The 17,641-nt window shown below is 48.6% G+C and overlaps 1 protein-coding gene across 1 annotated transcript in view; it reads right to left on the reverse strand.

Annotated features, from left to right (window-relative positions):
* Positions 1–16,632, reverse strand: part of ARHGAP6 (Rho GTPase activating protein 6) — a 233,223-nt gene extending 216,591 nt beyond the window's left edge. Inside the window, exon 1 of the mRNA XM_043570261.1 lies at positions 16,015–16,632. Coding sequence (XP_043426196.1) covers positions 16,015–16,059 — 45 coding nt within the window. The 5' untranslated portion in view covers positions 16,060–16,632. The remainder of the gene's footprint in view (positions 1–16,014) is intronic.
* Positions 16,633–17,641: the final 1,009 nt, after the last annotated feature.

The following is a 17,641-nucleotide window of genomic DNA, read 5'->3' on the forward strand; positions in this document are numbered from 1 at the left end:
TCTGTCTGTGCTGGACCATCTAACAGGCAGGTCCCTCAGGTTAACGCACACATCTCCAGCTATCACGGGACCATTTTCCTAACTGCTGTGAAAGAAAAAGCCCATCTGAATGGAATCACGGGGTATGAATGACCTTGATCACAAGAGCAAGGGAATGATAAATAGAAAAAAAAAAGGAGGAAAGAAAAGAAGGTAATGTTGGAATGGGATATTTCCATTGTGCTAGAAAATAAAGGGGAAAAAATAAGTGAAAAGTTGTTTCCAGTAGAATCTCTTTCAACTAGGGTAATAATTTCAACAGCCTCAAGGAAACCTCAGGGTCACACAGTCAAGGCCAAATGTTGATGAGGAGGAGAAGAGTACGAGCCTGTGGTGGTGACTTCATTATATGGAACGCAGGCATTGGACCTATGTCACCAAAGGAATTCTATGTATATATTCACATTTACATTTATGAAGTTAACTTTATCAGAGTAGAATTGATGCATCGTAAAACTCACCCACTTTAAACGTACAATTCAATGACTTTTAGCCAATTACCCAATTGTGCAACCATAACCATCATCCAGTCTTAAACATTTTCATCAAATTATGTAGACAATTATGATGGTTGCTCAGATGCCTTTTTGGCTTTGGATTTGAGAAAGTCAAATTTCTTAGAAGTCTGGTGTTTAGTTCAGCAAGATGTTTCTGTATCATCCACAAATGTATAGTAAAAAATGGTGCTTTTTGTCATTTATTACATTTTAATTTTTCTAAGAGGGTGGCCTAGAAGCGAAAACAGTAGGCTGTAATGCTAGTAATAAATACTTTTCGATTCTCTAGTCAGTGCATACTCTTTAAAATCAACTTTATTGACGTGAAATTTACATGCCATGAAATTCACCTGTAAATTTACTGAGTTGCGCAATATCCAATATCAGAACATTTCCATCGCCCTAATAGCGACCCTGGTGCCCATTAGCGCTCACCCCCTTTCCAACTCCCAGCCTTAGACAACGATTCATCTGCCTTCTGTCACCATAGATTTGTAGAAATCATTATATTTTCATACACACACACAAAATATAGATCAAAAACATTTCTCCTTTAACAGAATCCTACTTCTTCTATACAAAGATTTTGGTGTCTGTAATATTTAAAATTGTTTAGGTAACAAATAAGCCAAAGGTTGCGAAGAGACCTCTGAATATCCGTCTTACAAACAAGTTTTCTCCACTGGAGAATAAAAAGCTGGTGACAACCAACCAATAGACCGCATTTTTCCATCATGCAATATTTCCTCATTAAAGTCAAAAGTGTCCATTTTATCCACTTCCAGCATCCCTTCCCACAAAAAAAGCACAAAGTCTAACAGGTTAAAACAGTTTACAGCACACATTCTTTATTTTATTTGCAGAAGAAACCCTGAAGAGGTTTCGTCTCCTCCAAATTTGGATCACAGTCTGAATCAAGCAAACAAAACTTTCCCAAATGACATTCAGTTCCACAGCTTTTTAAGGGCTTTGGTAAAGTTTCTAGACATTAAACTCTCTTTAAAAATATTCTGGAAAGTTGTGACTAGTCAAAAAGCCACCAGCTTTCTTGGCAACCTGGTAACGTTGTGAGCACTTCCCAGTTAATCATAGATCTGTTATTTTAGGGAACGCTCCTTGAGATCTTCTAATTTAATTCACAAAGGGATATTATATAGCTTCTACAAAATAACAAGATTCTTATCACGGTGAGTTAGAGGTTGCCCCCGCCAGCCATATATACATACACTATAGTTCTCAAGAAAATATTGTTCCCACATTGCCTTTCTCTTTTAATGAATTGACCATTGGTTAACATGACAAATATACGAAACTGAGTCATTTCCGCACTACCCTCCAGCCCAGCACAACTGTGAAAGTAGATAAATCATGTTTCGCTCTGGGTTTGTACCACCCAATCGCCACCATAAAACACAACGCCCTTATTCAGGCCAATCCATGGACTTCTGATAGCAGCCTTCACGGGCCACAGGTTGCCGGTTTCTGAGGCTGGTACACTCGCCCTCACAAGGGTGCTGACCTGGTTTCTCTTTTCAACTGGAATTTCCTCCTCTGGGGTCATGTGATCCCCACCCTGAGGGGCATTTTCCTGGTACTCTGATCAGTGCCCCACCTTGCCCCTCGCTTTGGAACTGAAGAGAATTCCAGGCTCACCCTCCTGCAGAGTCCAATGAGAAGGCGACTCACGGACATCAGGCCTCATATCTGGTGGGAACCAGGTTTTGCGGGCCTCCCAAGCTCCTCTTAGGAGACACCAAGGTGACATTTAGTCAGGAAGCTGCTGAGATCTAAGACAAGACCTGCAGGAAATGATAGCAGGAGGCCATGTTGTAGGCCGAAAGCTGTACAGACATCTCCATTCAAAGGGTCACAAGAATGTGGACGAGTCAGCCAAAAGAAACATCACAGAGCATAAGATGGGGCCACATCCCTTGGCAAAACACAGGCTGCACTGGCAGGACTGAAAGCTCTCTCACCACACACCTCTTGTAGCTAAGCATGCAGCAAGCACTACAGAGTTTAATGAACAGGGCAGTGGTGTTTTAAGGGTCAGCCCTTGGAGGCCCTTTACATTCTTTCCTCTGAGGGAGTTCGGGATATACTAATGTAAACATCGCAAATGCAAAACAAGAGGAACCAGCATTTTTCAACCAATGAGAAAATGCCATTTTTCAGAGTTCAATTCTCAACTGTCAACTGGTAAGAATAGGAATGCTCATGAAAATTATTCTGCCTAGAATATTTACAAAAGAAGCTATGCAAAAAAAAAAAAAAAAGATATTAGGCTCAACTTAAAAATTCCAAAGGGTTTTCTGGTGACTTAGAGAATTAGACAAGGCAGATAGGTTTCAGACACTATGACCTATGTGTGGATGCATCTTACTTTTTATCCAAAGGAAGCCTGAGAGTAGAAACTAGGTATTATCTTTTCGAAATTCTCCTTTAGTGCTGGACACATACCCAGTTCTCCACACCTACTGCCAAATAAATGAATGTTCAATGGTATTTTGCCCTTATCTGCATGTTCCCAGAATTCCCTTCTACTCAAACGATGTGCATCTCCTTTCTTCTGCCTGTGTTCGTACGTAGCACTAGACCTATCTACAGGGTCTGTGGTAACACGCAGCATAATTTTAGACCAGAGATCCACAAACTTTTTCAGTAAATGGCCAGACAGTAAATAGTTTAGGTGTCTCACGCCATCCAGTCCATTGCAATCACTCAACTGTGGCGTCATAGCGTGAAAGCAGCCAGAGTCAATATATAAATGATGGGTGTGGCTGTTTCCAATAAAACTGGATTTATGGATGCTAAAATTTGTATTGCATATAATTTTCACATGTTATGAAACAGGCTTCTTTTGATTTTTTTTCCCCAGTGTTTAAAAATGTAATGTTTATTCTTAGCTTGTAGGCTGTAAAAAAGCAGGCGGCAGTCTGGATTTGGTCCATGGGCCATGGTTTGCTGACCCCTGATTTAGACAACCGAATGACTGAAATCTAGCAGGTGCTCTACTAGGTGAGATCAACTACAGAGCAAACTTGGGGGTGGGGGGAGAAAACCACCAGGATTTGGCAACTGTTCAAACAATTGATACAGTGGAAGAAGACAGGGCAAAGGTTTTAAACTTCAGAGAGGAGATTTTGCGTGTGTGCATTATTTTTAATTTAGCTTATCCATTTACATGTCGAAATTGATCAAATTAACCATCTAATTTCCAAAGGCCGGCTCTGATTTGTTTGAACCAAAGGATTAAATATACTTTTCTTCCAATTAGAAACGACCTCATCTACAATTCTTCTAGGTTTTAAAACAGGAGCTAAATTTATAAATCTTTTTGAAGTGACACCAGTATATCCCAGCAGATTAAAAAAATCTCCTGGGAGGTCATTCGGAATGTTTTCCTTTTGTTGGGTTGAGGAGCCAGGGCCGCGAAGCACAAGGAAACCGGGGAAGATGGTGATGATTCTGTTTAAATGTTGATACTATTCATTCTATTTCTATAATAGTCCCTTGATCTCTGTTCAGTCTCTATCCAATAGATGCAGATTTGTGGGGACGGTTATCAGTGGGGAGGCCCCGCCATCTTGCCTTTGTTGTCTAATTAGGTCTAAGGAAATACATGTTGATATCCATGACAGAAAGAGCTCATTGACCAAATGGGGGAAAAAATGAGATGGATCGATTTGCACCTTCTTGAAAACATCAGTATTTCCAGAAGAATCTGATTGCATGCTGTGGTCAGGTAAATGATTTGCCCCCGTTTCTCACCCCTCTCTGCACTCACAAACTTCCCAGGGCCCCATCAAGGAGGAAGCGTTATTTCCCTATCCTCTGACATCAGGCTTGGACATGTGACTCGCCTTGGCCAACGGCAGGTAGGCAGACATGAGCCTGTGCCAGAGTCCCACCCGTGCATTAAGAATCCTTAGTTCCCGCTGTCCTGTTGTGCCTCCGCACTTTGGCAGGTGGCTGCTGCCGCACTGACCCCGGCCCCAGAATAAACGCCACATGGAACAGAACCAACTGAGAAATCAAGCCCTGCGGGACGAGCAGATTGGCCTCGGGTCAAGCAGCTGAGCTCTGCCCAAATTAAGCCAGCCCCAGTGGGCCCACAGATGCACGGCAACAAGTGATGGCTGTCTTACGGGACTGAATTTCCAAGTAGTTTGTCATGTCGCATTATTAGTGTAGCAACAGCTAACCAGGACAAAGAGCCGAGTCCACGTTTCAGACGACAGAATCATAGAGTGAAGCACCATTTCGTGTGTCTGTATGCATCCACACGCCAGGAGTTCGGGATTTCATTTCTTTTTAAGACAGCCAAAATTAAAAAGTGTCCTCCAGTGCAGAAATCTCACAGAGGGCCCCCATTTCTTCAAATCCAGGTTCTCCTTAGCGCCCCCCCCCGGTGACATGACGTGCCTACAGGGCAATGATGGCATTATCTGCCTACCTAATGGAAAGCAGTAAGTTGGCCTACTCCATTTCTTTTTTTTTTTTTTTAATTTTTTTTCAACGTTTTTTATTTATTTTTGGGACAGAGAGAGACAGAGCATGAACGGGGGAGGGGCAGAGAGAGAGGGAGACACAGAATCGGAAACAGGCTCCAGGCTCTGAGCCATCAGCCCAGAGCCTGACGCGGGGCTCGAACTCACGGACCGCGAGATCGTGACCTGGCCGAAGTCGGACGCTTAACCGACTGCGCCACCCAGGCGCCCCTGGCCTACTCCATTTCTAATAAAGATCCAGGCAAATCATACAGTAAAAGTTTGCAATCATTCAAGTATCCAATAAGAGCATGCCTATGTTTGCAGACTCAGACAGCATCAGCGCGTTTTACACCTTTTTTTAAGTAGTGGGAACCAAAGAAATGCAGGAAGTCTTTCTAACTGTGTCCCGATGATAAGGTTTCACTCCGCGGCCATCCTGAATAAAAACAGCTATTAAGGTTTTGTTTTGGTTTGGTTTTTTTTTTTTTTTTTTTGAAACAGCTAATCTTGATAAGGTTCAAACTTCTCCCCAAGGGAGGTCTATGAACTGCCACTCCCTTTGAAATGAATGAATAAAAATGCATGTGTATCACAAATGCCAGGGTTTACATAAGCCTGTGCCGCCCAGAGCGTGGCTCCCGCAAACACATGCGGGACTTACGTCTATCCTTGCTCATAAACACTTTGGGAGGGCAGAGCGCCAGCTCCCATGTCCCTTTTCCGGGCTGCTGCAAGTTCAGCCGCACGGCTGCCGTTCCTGAAATGGACGCTCCATCGGAACAGCCATGCAGAGAGGGAGCGTGGAGCAGCCACGCAGAAGCTAAAAAAGTCTGTGGTGTTTCCATCAAAAGCACTCGGCGAGAGAAAACACACGAGCGGGGCTTATAAAATTACCACAACACTCAGCTAAAAATACCAAACGGGATGTTCTTGATTTGTGATTGTGTGTGTTACTAACAACAAGGATACAAAAATCCTCTCTGATCCCATTATCAGTTCACCTTACTTTCTCCCGTTACGTTTCTGGATGTTTTCGGCAAAAATGATGAGCGACGACAGGTATGCTGCCATTGTGCTGGAAGGACAGACGGAGTCACTTACAAGGGGTCGTTTTACGGAGAACAGGTGAGTGGGGGCCTGGATTAGAGATGGGGGGAGGGAGTAAGGGAGAGCCTTCAAAGGGGCGGCGTGAAGGAGTTCTTTTGTGGCAGTGGGACAGTTCTGGGTCTTGAATGTGGTGGCAGATATGCCAATCTATACGCGGGGGGTGGGGGGGGAACGGCATGGAACTGCTCACGTGCGCGCGTACACAAGGGAATGCATATAAAACACCTGTCGGACGTCAACAGGGTCTGCAGACACGTTCATAGCGCCGTACCAGTGTCAGCGTCCTGGTTTTGATACTGTACTATCGTCACGTAAGAAGCTATCACCGAGGGACGCCGGGCAAAGGATAGCCGAGATCTTTCGGTGGTATTTTTGCAACTTCCTTTGAGTCTACGATTATTACAAAATGAAAGTTTTACAAGCCTCATCTCCAAGGTATCATCTCAAACCACTTCCCTTTTAACCATCGGCCACTGTGTGGTGGGCCAAGCACTGAAACTCGGCAAACAGACAAGGATTCCGATCCTAGACCCCCTACTGCCAGGTCCCCCTACGACCTGGAAACATCCAAACGCAGCGCCTCCGTTTCCTCACCTTTTCAACAGAGGTGACATTAGGACCTACCTCACAGGCTTCTTTTGAGAACTAAATAACGTAGGATGTCGAGGGCTCGTGGAAAGCACTCAATAAATATCGGCTGGTATTTTTACTGTCAGTCTGCCTAATTATTTCTAAGAGCTCTAAGCTATTAATTAATTTTGCTGGCATTCAAGCACACACGAAGCGTCAGGTACAGGCCACACGCGGCCACGGACACGGAGTCCAGCTACGCCCCCGGCTCTGGCCTCTGCCCCTTTGGATTTTTCAGTTCTGTAGCGAATATGGTGTTTAAAGAAGCAATTACAAGCAAGATGGACATGACGAAAGTGGGTAGGAGGAGGCCTCGAGAGGGAACTAACTCAGGAATGAGAGGCACTTTCTGCAGTCCAGGTTGAAACGGGAGTTTTCTCTCTGCCACGTTCCTCGGAGTTAACAGGGTGTTTACACTGCAGTCCTCACTCGCAACCACTCCTTCACCAACGGAGATGCAAGTGAGAATAACTTTTCACGGAAGTTATTTTGTGTAGAGGCAGAAGGTTAAGGATGCTTCCTTTTTCATTGTTTGGGAAATCAATTACATGAGACTATTCTAAAGGGCAGAGGGGGGGGGAACCCCATTAGAGTTAAAATTTATAGTCATAAATTTAGACCAAAGCATGTTTGAATGAAGCATGGGGCTCCTCAAGGTGCAATTCATTACAATGCATGTGTAAAACATATCATGGTATAATAAGTGAAAAGTCACTGGTGAATAGGCTGGAAATATGAATAGTTTTCAAAGACGTGCACATCACATACGGATGGAGCTGGCATAACACATTACTAGCTTAACTGTGCTCGTTGCAAGAACCCACAGGGGAGAGAAAAGAGACATTCTAAGCAATCTGAACGTCTCCTACATCCTCCGGGATTTAGGGTCGTTCATAATGTAAGTAAGCCCTAAAGAAACCCGAACATGCATAGGAGGTGTTTCGTGTTTGCAAACTTTCCCCCGCTTCTGCCAAAACAAAACAAAAACTTCCGCCCTTCCCCGGGCTGGCCCGAGTCCTGGGAGCCTCATCTCAGGGGACCACATTCTGCCCTCACTGCAGTCCTCTCGGGGTACATTTCCAGGGTCGCTTTGCCTGGGGTTGGAAGTCACCGCGTTCTGGTAACACCGGCCCCTCCCTGTGCCCGTGTGGTAACAGCCTCCCCACGTTGCTAAGGCTTCAGGCTGCACCACCCCTCCTGGGCTCCCTGACACTTACCGGCGCGTCAGGGATGGTTCGTTCCCAAAGTTAAGGCTTTCTGAGTGTTCCACCTTCTACCTGCTGTCGGTCAGCAGCTAAGGCGGGGAGAATGCCTCATCTTTTGCGATCGACGTTAAGGCTATGCTTTACATGTTGCTCAGGCCATCAAAGTGACATCAGAATGGGACTGTCGAAGGTCATACGCATAAATAAATACTTAACAAAAATAATATTCTCCAATCCTTCCAGCAAACTCGACATTCCGTTTTCTAGCTAAACCATTATTACCCTGTGGATCTAATTACAACGGCAGCGACACGGCCAAGTGAGGAATCCAGAGGAAGCCCTGCCCCGGGCGGGGCGGCACCCACCTGGCATGGGGGAGCTCCGCGGATGCAGAGCAGAGGTGCCCCACATGCCGGCGAGCAACTTTTAGCCTCTTTATTTTACTTGGACTGACTTATACGTTTCTTTCCCAGATATTTCAGTCAGCTGCAGAAAGGGGTCATTCAAAAATATTTTTAAAGTTTATTCATCTGAACGTCTTCTGCTGTTCCCATGGCAACCCTTCCCCAAAGCCACAACTCCAAATTCTTCTGAAAACTTCATTTCAGAAATCTAATTTAGCCGACACTCCACACGCTCAAATCATACTCTACAAAATACTTAAGTTGGAAGAGTTCGAAGGATGTGTCAAATAACCAGAGAAGAGGGGAGAAAATCCTGAGCGGTTTTCATTTCCAAGGGCCATAACGTCTTTAAAGGAAAGAGCCTTCAGTAACGATGATCATATTTGAATGAACAGATTAGTCTGATACTTTGTGCAGAACTCATCCAAACCGAGAAGTAGCCCTTATTTGCATCGAAGCCGTGACTATAAAGACCGAGAAAGCGGTACCATGTAATGATTGCCGGGAGTCCTTGTTGTTTTATTTGGTCTTCATCTTTCAAGTTTTTAAGTATTCAGAATGTATTTCAAAATGAAAGAAATCAGAAAGGTTGATCTTCAGAAAATAAGGTTAGAACCAGAAAACCTAAGAAGCTACATTAAAGGATATTAAATTCACTGCATTCGTTTGTAAACACTGTGGATTTTTGTCCAAAATTTTACAAGAATTTTACTCCCATCATTTTGGAGCTTACAGTCTGAAACGGGCTGTGCTAATTAACGTTCAGTGACGGGGCCAGGACTTAAGAAAGGGCTCTGCAGTCCCTGTCAATGGCAAGCTGGACGGATCACCAACTACCTGCCAGCTGGGCTGCTCGGGTAGACTTCCAACCTGGATGGGACTGAGAATGAAAAGCTGGGGCGAGAGGCGGGGTGGGGGGGGCGCCTGGGTGGCTCAGTCGGTTAAGTGCCCAACTCTTGGTTTCAGCTCAAGTCATGATCCCATGGTTTGTGAGTTCGAGCCCCGCATTGGGCTCTGCGCTGACAGCACGGAGCCCGCTCGGGATTCTCTCTCTCCCTCCTTTGCCTCTCTCTCTCTCTCTCTCTCTCTCAGCTAGAGGGAGCCATCTCCCTCCTCCTTCCTTTTGCATTTTCCCCGGAGCAGGCCTGTCCCTATCACATCCTCAGTGAGTGCTTACTGGACAGAGGTGGGCCTTAGCTCCTCACTCACATACAGTCACAGATCCAATGTCCGTGCATGGAGGCTTTCTGAGAGTTCAGAGATTATGATTTCTAATTTTAGACCTGGGACCAACTAACAGATTTAATAAACTGGTCTTTCAGTGAAATCAGAATAGGGGTATTTAGACAAGGCTGTTAGACCCGAATAAATCAAGAAGTCAGCTAAAGTCTGACGAGGAGAAAAGCCAGGAAATGTTTACAAAATAAGGCCCGAGAGTACCAAGGGCATCATCCACTCCCGGATAGTTATTGGGTGCCTACCCTGTGCCGGGCCCACCCGAGGCAGTGGGGCCATCGTGGGAAAAGAATGACTGCGTCCCTGCCCTGAAACAGGGAGTGAACACAAAGGCGGCGGCTAGTGTGACAGAATCAGGGGTGATTGAGTGGGGTCAGAAGCACTTTGGAAAGAGCCGTCAGGAAGGTGACATTTTCTTCTGCAATTCGGAGGGCACCATAAAAGCCTGCCACACAAAGAACATCCCAGGCTGAAGGGACAGCACGGGGAGACGCCTCAGGTGGGAACAAGCTGGTCACATGTGAGGAACAGAAGGGACACTAATGTGGCTGGGCAGGGGTAAGGCGAGGGAGGGTCGTGGAGGAGGACTCGGAAGGCCAAGGTCAAGGAGGAAGAGATCAGGCTAAGCGTAATGGAAACCAACTGGTGAGCTTTGCTCACTGAAATGTCACAACTTCATTTGCTTTTTAAAAGATCTCACTGGTCCCATGATCCGACTATAGGGTCACCGTGTTGTCTTGGCGTGGACGACCGGTGCTTCGGTTTACGTGACAGCAGCAGAGATGGAAAGGAGAGGATGAATTTGGAGAGTGCTGTGAAACAGACCTGGCGGGGCTGACCCCGGGGTGTTCTGGCGTGGGCAGCTCCCGGAGCGGGCAGCCACTTAGTGGGGCGGGGAAGGCCGAGAGAAATCGGAAAGCCACTGAAGACGGCATATGACTAGACGATAGCATCACAACCAAGGTGAGACTCAAGTGCATGTGGTCCAGGGTCATCACAACGTGGGGAACGGGAAGAGTAAATGACAGAACCCTCTAGTCAGAAAGGACTAGGCAAAGAGTACTATTTGTTTTCCGACGGTTGGCAGACGCGCAGTAGGAAGTGGCTTAAAGGGTGGGAGACGTGGCTTCCTAAGATGACGGGTGGCGGTGGGGGTGGAAAAGGTAGCCACAATGAGACGAGCTGTTAATTAAGGGGATGCAATAATCTCCCATTTATTTGTAACGTGCGAGACGTTTGCCTTTGTGAGGAGACAGGCGACAAGCTGACAGCTACAGAAGTAAATTCCGGGCCGTGCGGCGGCCCAGTGCCCTCCTGCGCAATTTCCTAAGATGTCTACACCAGCGGCGCTGATGGGCGATAACCGATTCGTATCAGCTCAGCCCTGCAACGGTGCCCAGCTCGGGGTGACTTGAGAATCGCCAAAGAGTGTCCCCTCATCAGCGCCACTGAATTATTAAGTGAACTCACTGGCTTCAAAGTCGTTGGAAACCAAATGTTCCTAGAGAGCACATTTGGAAACTTTGCTGTGAAGACCTGAACCATTTGTGGTAAAGAGAGGCCCCCTCCCAGGGTAGGCAGGTCAGCCCTTCCACTGGCTTCCTCAAGGGGGGGGGTGAACTAGAGCCAGGGAACAGTCAGCATTGAACGCTGAGGCTGTGGTCGAGAGCAGAGACGGTGGGGCGACCGCACCAAACAGGAAGTGAGGTCAGCCACAGTGGAGTTCAGAAGTAGACCGGTCCACGGGACGGACATGGCTGCACCTTGACAGCTGGGCTCCACAGGCATCGGTCCCGGGTCAGAGTCTAATGCCCCTGCTTCCTGTCACTCTGCAGTGAACAGAACACGTGTCACCCCATACATAGATTTATGTTAGCCGGAGGCATCATGAAACTTTCTTCCTGTTCCCCTTTCACAGAAGGGGGATGAAAGTAAGTGTGTGCCCCCAGGGGGTTGTTTCGGATAAAAGTACTCGTGGGCTTCTCCTAAGTGCCTCTGATCATCTGTTCGAAAACTAAGGCTCGGCCCAGTAATTCTACTGAAGGAGTCACCATACTTGATTGTATGACTTGGCAGGAAATTCGACCTGTGCTGCATGATCTTGGCAGACAGGCAAGGTTTGTAGTATTTTGTTTGTGGTTAATGGAAGAAAGCATATGAGGATTGTTGGGGAAGGTAGGCTAACGTCATCTTTAACCCAGGCCGCGCCACCTAACTCCGGGGGGGGGGGGGTCACCAAAAGCAGGAGGACACCGTTAAGGCCGTGATCGCTGAAAAGGAGCGAGTGACCCATTACTCTGTCCCCAGCACTTGTGCTGTGTTGAGCCTCTCTCTGAGCCTCTGCATCGGCCTCTCTCCGAAGTTCTGCATGTTCGCTGAACAGTATATATAATATTCATCATATGTACCATGTCTTTTCAGATCTTCTTACTACACAGTAATTGTCACCTCTTCTTTTATTTTTTTAAATTTTTTACTGTTTTGTTTATTTTGAGAGCGAGAGAACGAGAATGAATGGAGGAGGGGCAGAGAGAGAGGGAGACCCAGAATCTGAAGCAGGCTCCTGGCTCTGAGCTGTCAGCACAGACTTCCACGTGGGGCTCGATCTTGTGAACCATAAGATCACGACCTGAGCCGAAGTTGGAAGCTTAACCAACTGCGCCACCCAGGCGCCCCAATTGTCACCTCTTCTTAAAAACACGCACGAAAATCACACGCACCAGTGGCTCTCAAGTGGGAGCGACTTTGTCCCCCAGGGGACATCTGGCAATATCTGGAGACATTTTTGGTTGTCACAACTGGGGAGGGGGTGCTATGCTACTGGCATTTAATAGGTAGGGGCCAAGGATGCTGCTAAACATCCTACAGTGCACAGGACAGCCCCCACCACAAAAAATTATCCTGTCCAAAAATGTTCATTTTGCTGAGGCTGGGAAACACTGAGAAAGACATAAAGACATGGCACTGAACTCGATAGACACCTTAAAACTTGGCTTTTGTCTGTATCTGTTATCCGCCCAATGAAAGAGTTATTTGGCCATGCAATTCCCCAGTGTGGACGGTCACATGAAGTCCCTGAAGGTACAATATTTGATTGTCGGTTTATTATGGTGACAGCACGGGGAGGGGGAAGGACGACTCGGCTCATCCATCTCAACTGCCTAAATGAGTCAGAAGGGCTCTACGGTATCAGGGCACTTGTGCAGAGCACTCCATTCTGTCACCAGCTACCCCTGTGCCACCTTGACCCCCACCGCTCTAGGCTTGGATTTCTGCAGCCACAAAATAGAGAACCTGTCTAAGCCACCAGCTGGATTTGACACAGACTGTGTCCCAACACTTTGCGACTTGTATAAAGACAATAATAACGAGGGGATTGTTGTCATGACTGGCTGGTCCGATGTCCTAAGTGTCTCTCCAATATGCGAACTGCTTTCCACCTCCGGTCCAGCTGCCATCCTATGTAGGCCATCCCTCTCTCATCTCTCTCTGGCCCAAATACCAGGATCCACTCCGGCTCCTCCTCGCGCTCCCCTCCATCCTGGGCTCAAAGCAGGCGCTTCAAAATGCAAATCTGGTCCAGTCGCCAAAAGGCATCAAGGACAGCACCCGGCTGGCAGGATGGAGCCACCGTAAACTGAATGTGGGCTATGCTTTGGAAAAGCGTAACACTATATAAATGTAGGATGCTCTTGTCTACTCAAGTGTTTGGGTTTCTCTCCTTGTGACCATTATCACCATTGAAAAGGAGGAGTGAAGAGTCCACAGCAACTCTTAACATTCTCACTATTTTATCATCTCTTTGGAAGGCTGGCCAAATAGCTGGCACACAATAGGCACTCTACAAATGTTTGGCGAGTGAACAGAATGTGAACCACCAGTTTCTTGCAGGCAGTCTCACCCCGGACGGACGAAGAAGCACTGAAGGGAGAACATTAAATGCTTGCCGTGTGGATGATATCTCAGAGTAGGCAAGAGGTACTGAGAACACACAAAGGGTAATTCTTTTTCAGGAAGACAAAGGCCAGAAAAGAAGAAGAAAAAAAAAAAGCCTCCAAGCCCCAGGACAATACCCAGTGGGGCAGAACCATGTGGAGCGAAGCAAGTGGAACATTTGTGCTAAAAGGCAAAACAAGCTTTTGAAATTAACCTAAACCACTATGGGGGCAGCGGACGAAAGGAGCAGTGCTAGAAGAGATATTAAGCCATAGAGGGTATTGTTAATATGGAAAGTGATGGGTCACACTTAATAAAGAACATCCTTTTGACTTGTGACTGGTACATCTCCCTGAAGTAAGCACGAAAAACTTCAGAGGAGCTGGGTGACTTCTTCCAACCTGAAAGCCAACAAATTCCCTCTGGAATCTTCTTTTTTATAGTCCTAAATCAGAAAATATGCATGTGGGGATCTGCGCTAGAATAAAGGGCTGTCTCATCAGCAAATCTTCAGAGTGCACGAGATGTTAGCATTAGCTTGACTCTAAGTTCCTGCTTTTAGCAGAATGAAACAACTGAATGAAAATAATTTTTAAATTGTAGTGGGATGCATTTGCATAATTGAGGCAATAATCATTCATAGAATGAATAGATTTTTTTAAGTTTATTTATTTTTGAGGGGGGGGAGGGAGGGGCAGAGAGAGAGGGAGGCAGAGAATCCCAAGCAGGCTCTGCAATGTCAGCACAGAGCCCGACATGGGGCTTGAACCCACAAACCCCGGGATCATGACCTGAGTCAAAATCAAGAGTCGGATGCTTAACCAACTGAACCACCCAGGTGGCCCTGAATAGATTTTGTTTTTAAGGAACCAGTTCTCACCTTTCCTCCTCTACCTTGTAAGTGGCATAGGGACCTCAGACTGAAAATCAAAGGGCATCAGCATAAGGAGCAGACTCCAGATCCTTCAGTGTAAAGGAACCTCTGCCGAAAATGGATGAACCTTAATATGACTTTAAAAGGAAAACCACTGAGCTGCTAGTGTCTCCAAAAAAATGAACGAGGGTTAGTAACTTACTAGTGTCTCCCCTGGCATTTCAAGGCAAGTAACTGGCAAAAACAGAGAAAGCCATCATAAGCTTCCTAGCATGTTTGCCTGGTAGGGACCTTAATAATTTTCTAATTCAGGCCCTCTTCCCCCGCCCCACCCCAGCCCAGCAAAGTTAAAGGGCAGAGCTTCAAGGTTAGCCCAATAGTCCCCTAGCTGATGGAGGACCCAGAACCTCTGTACCTGTCCCTCCTGTCCACCTGCACTCCTTTCTTTAAATATATATATATGGGTTTTTTTTAATGTGACGAGTGCATTTTAGAGGACAGGAATTCCAGATAGATATCTGTCAGCCTGATTATAAATACTGATGATTCTTGTCTTAACTTTTTGCCTGCCTCTCTCCAATTTGAAAGCAGCATGTACAATCTCAGCAGTGGAAATCATGTCAAGGAAAGCTCAGTAAAGTAGCAGATGGCAGAACAGTCCCAATGGCCCGTCTCAAAACATCACAAGTCACAATTGGAAACTAAATGTCGGAAGACCCGAGTAAGCTAACACAGCTGTCTGCCTGCTTCAAGCAGGCAGCAATCAGAACCTTCTTCAGTAGTACTGGTTCCTCAGAAACACTCTCTTTTCTCTTTCTCAAAAATAACCCCCCTCTAGAATCTGGATTTGGTCAGTCGGTCATTAACCTGGAAACCTCGACTCCTTCTTTAAAGGGGGAAAAGCCCACGAGCTTTTAGTCTGTTGCGCCCTGAGGCCCCCGGTGCCCAGCGCAGTGCCTAGCGCACAGTAGGTCCCCAATAAGTATTTGTTGCGAATTTGACTCGACAGGGGGGAGAGGCGCCACTGGCAGACCCCCTCGCATCCTCCTGTATTAACCAGATAATGATTACAAACTCCGTTCTGCTACAGACTCTGAGGGAAATGCACACCCTTTTTTCCCCAGAAGCAAACGGGCTGCACCCGAAAGTGCCCCGCAGCATTTTCTCCGGAGAGTCAGCTCGGCTCGCTACACGCCCCGATCAGGGAGCAGCCCTGCTTCCCGTCCAGTTCTATTCTCGCTCTTGCAGCATATCTGCTGGAAGGCTGAATGGGCGGACGTGGGCTCGGCCCCAGGAGCCCCATTTCTCAGCCCTGGCCAGCGAGGCTGCAGCCCGGCCCGGCTTCTGGCCCCGAACGCGGTGCCCACCGCGCGGGGCAAAGGAACGCGGGCTTCCGGGGTGGGGGGTCCCATTCTAAGGTGCAGCCGAGTTTCTATGCAGGTGACGCTTGGGGGTGACGGACGCGACACCCTGCAGCCCCTAACCCCGAGAGAGGACCTCCGGGGAGACACGGATCCATCAACCCCGCTCTGTCCCTTCCCAGGCCGGCCGAGTGGCGCCCCCTGTCGCCTCTGCGCGCGCCGGGACACTCACCGCGTAGTGCAGCTGCGGTTTCTCTCGGTATACCGGGTCCCCCATGTCGCCAGCGAGGAGTGGCGGGCCCCCGAGCGCAGCCTGGGGTCGCGGCGCCTCTCCGAGGTCCCCCTATTTCACCGCCATCCCGGGGCAGCCCCCGGACGCGAGCCCCGTTCTCTGCCCCGAGCGCCGTGCAAAGCCCGCAGGCACCAGCGTCCCGCCGGGAAGCCGACAGGGACCGGGTGGAGGTGGCGGCAGCAGCAAAGGGGAAGGCGAAGGAGGAGGAGGAGGACGGGGAGGAGGAGGAAGGGAAGGAGGGGAGGAGGGGGAGGAGGAGGGGAGGAGGACGGAGAGGAGGAGGAGGAAGAAGAGGAGGGGGAGGAGGAGGAGGGGGAGGAGGAGAGGGGAGAGGCCGAGTCAGATGGGATGGGCGGGCGCTTAATTCCTTCCGCTCCTGGAGGGCTCCTGTCGCTGCCGCCGCCGCCAGCTGTTGGGGGCTGCAGCGACCTAGCGCGCCCACGACAGGTGTCGGGGCGGCCGGCGCTCCCACCTCCCGCCACTCCGCCCCTGCCAGGCCCGTGGGACCCGGGCTGCCAGGGCTGGGGCTGCTAAAGCCTCCAGCGCCAGCGAGAGGGCGAGCTTGGGTTTCCAAGAAAGAGCGACTTTCGCTAACTTTGAAAGGGGTGTGGGCCTGACGCTGGAAGGCGATTCGGAACCGCTCCGGCGAGGGCGGAGTTTCGGTGTTTGCAAAGCCCTCCTTGGGGAGAGTCAGGCACCCGGGGCGGGGGGGGGGGGGGGGGGGGGGGGCAAGTAATGCTGCGCGGGGGAACTGCGGACTGGAGGAAGGCTGGGCTGGATGCTGGCCTGACCGCGCCTATTTGGGTAAACTGAGTCCCGGAGGGTTTGCAGGACCCGGGCACGTCCGGGGAACCCCGCTGGAAGCGGGAGTCCTGAAGAATCTTCTGGAAGGCCAGGACTGGTGTCGGTGCCAGGCTGAACCTTAGTTGGGGGTGAGGGCAGTGCCCGGAGCTCCGCTATGTCTCAGTTCTTAGGTGCAATTCGGAAAAGGACGCAGCGAGAATTCGGAAACAGAAGAAACGCACACTCCTGGCAAACGCTGCCAGATGGACCAGGTAATTTTTAGCACGCATTGGAGGTTCACAACACCACCGAAAACTGGCCTCTGCTCTACAATTCCTCGTGGAAGCGTGCACTTTGGAACATCCTGGATGAGGGCGCTGAGGGCCCTCCCCGGGGGCCTGGCACTCTGGGACTCCTGTGCGGCTTCCCACAAGCGAAGTCCAGACAGAGGCAGGGGCCGGGGCCGAGTGGAGACTCCAGACCCAGTGAAATCAATCAACCCAAGCCCAAGAGGGCTAGAAATCCAGTGGAGGGTGGGCTCGTGGGCGGCTCGTCTCAGTTCTTCAGGGTCCCACCGCACTGGACTTGCTGAGTGGCCCTTCCCCTGCTCTGTGTAGGCAGAAGGGGTGGGGAGAAGGGAAACGAGATGTGTCCCCCATGTTGGAGCCCTTACAATTTAGTTGGATGGACTACCCAACTAACACGACATTACTATATAATATTTTGAAAACAACCGGCAACAGAATTGTCAAGATGGACAGTGAAAAAAACTGGGAGGGTAAAG

The sequence above is a fragment of the Prionailurus bengalensis genome, chromosome X (genome assembly GCF_016509475.1).
Source record: "Prionailurus bengalensis isolate Pbe53 chromosome X, Fcat_Pben_1.1_paternal_pri, whole genome shotgun sequence".
NCBI lineage: Eukaryota > Metazoa > Chordata > Mammalia > Carnivora > Felidae > Prionailurus > Prionailurus bengalensis.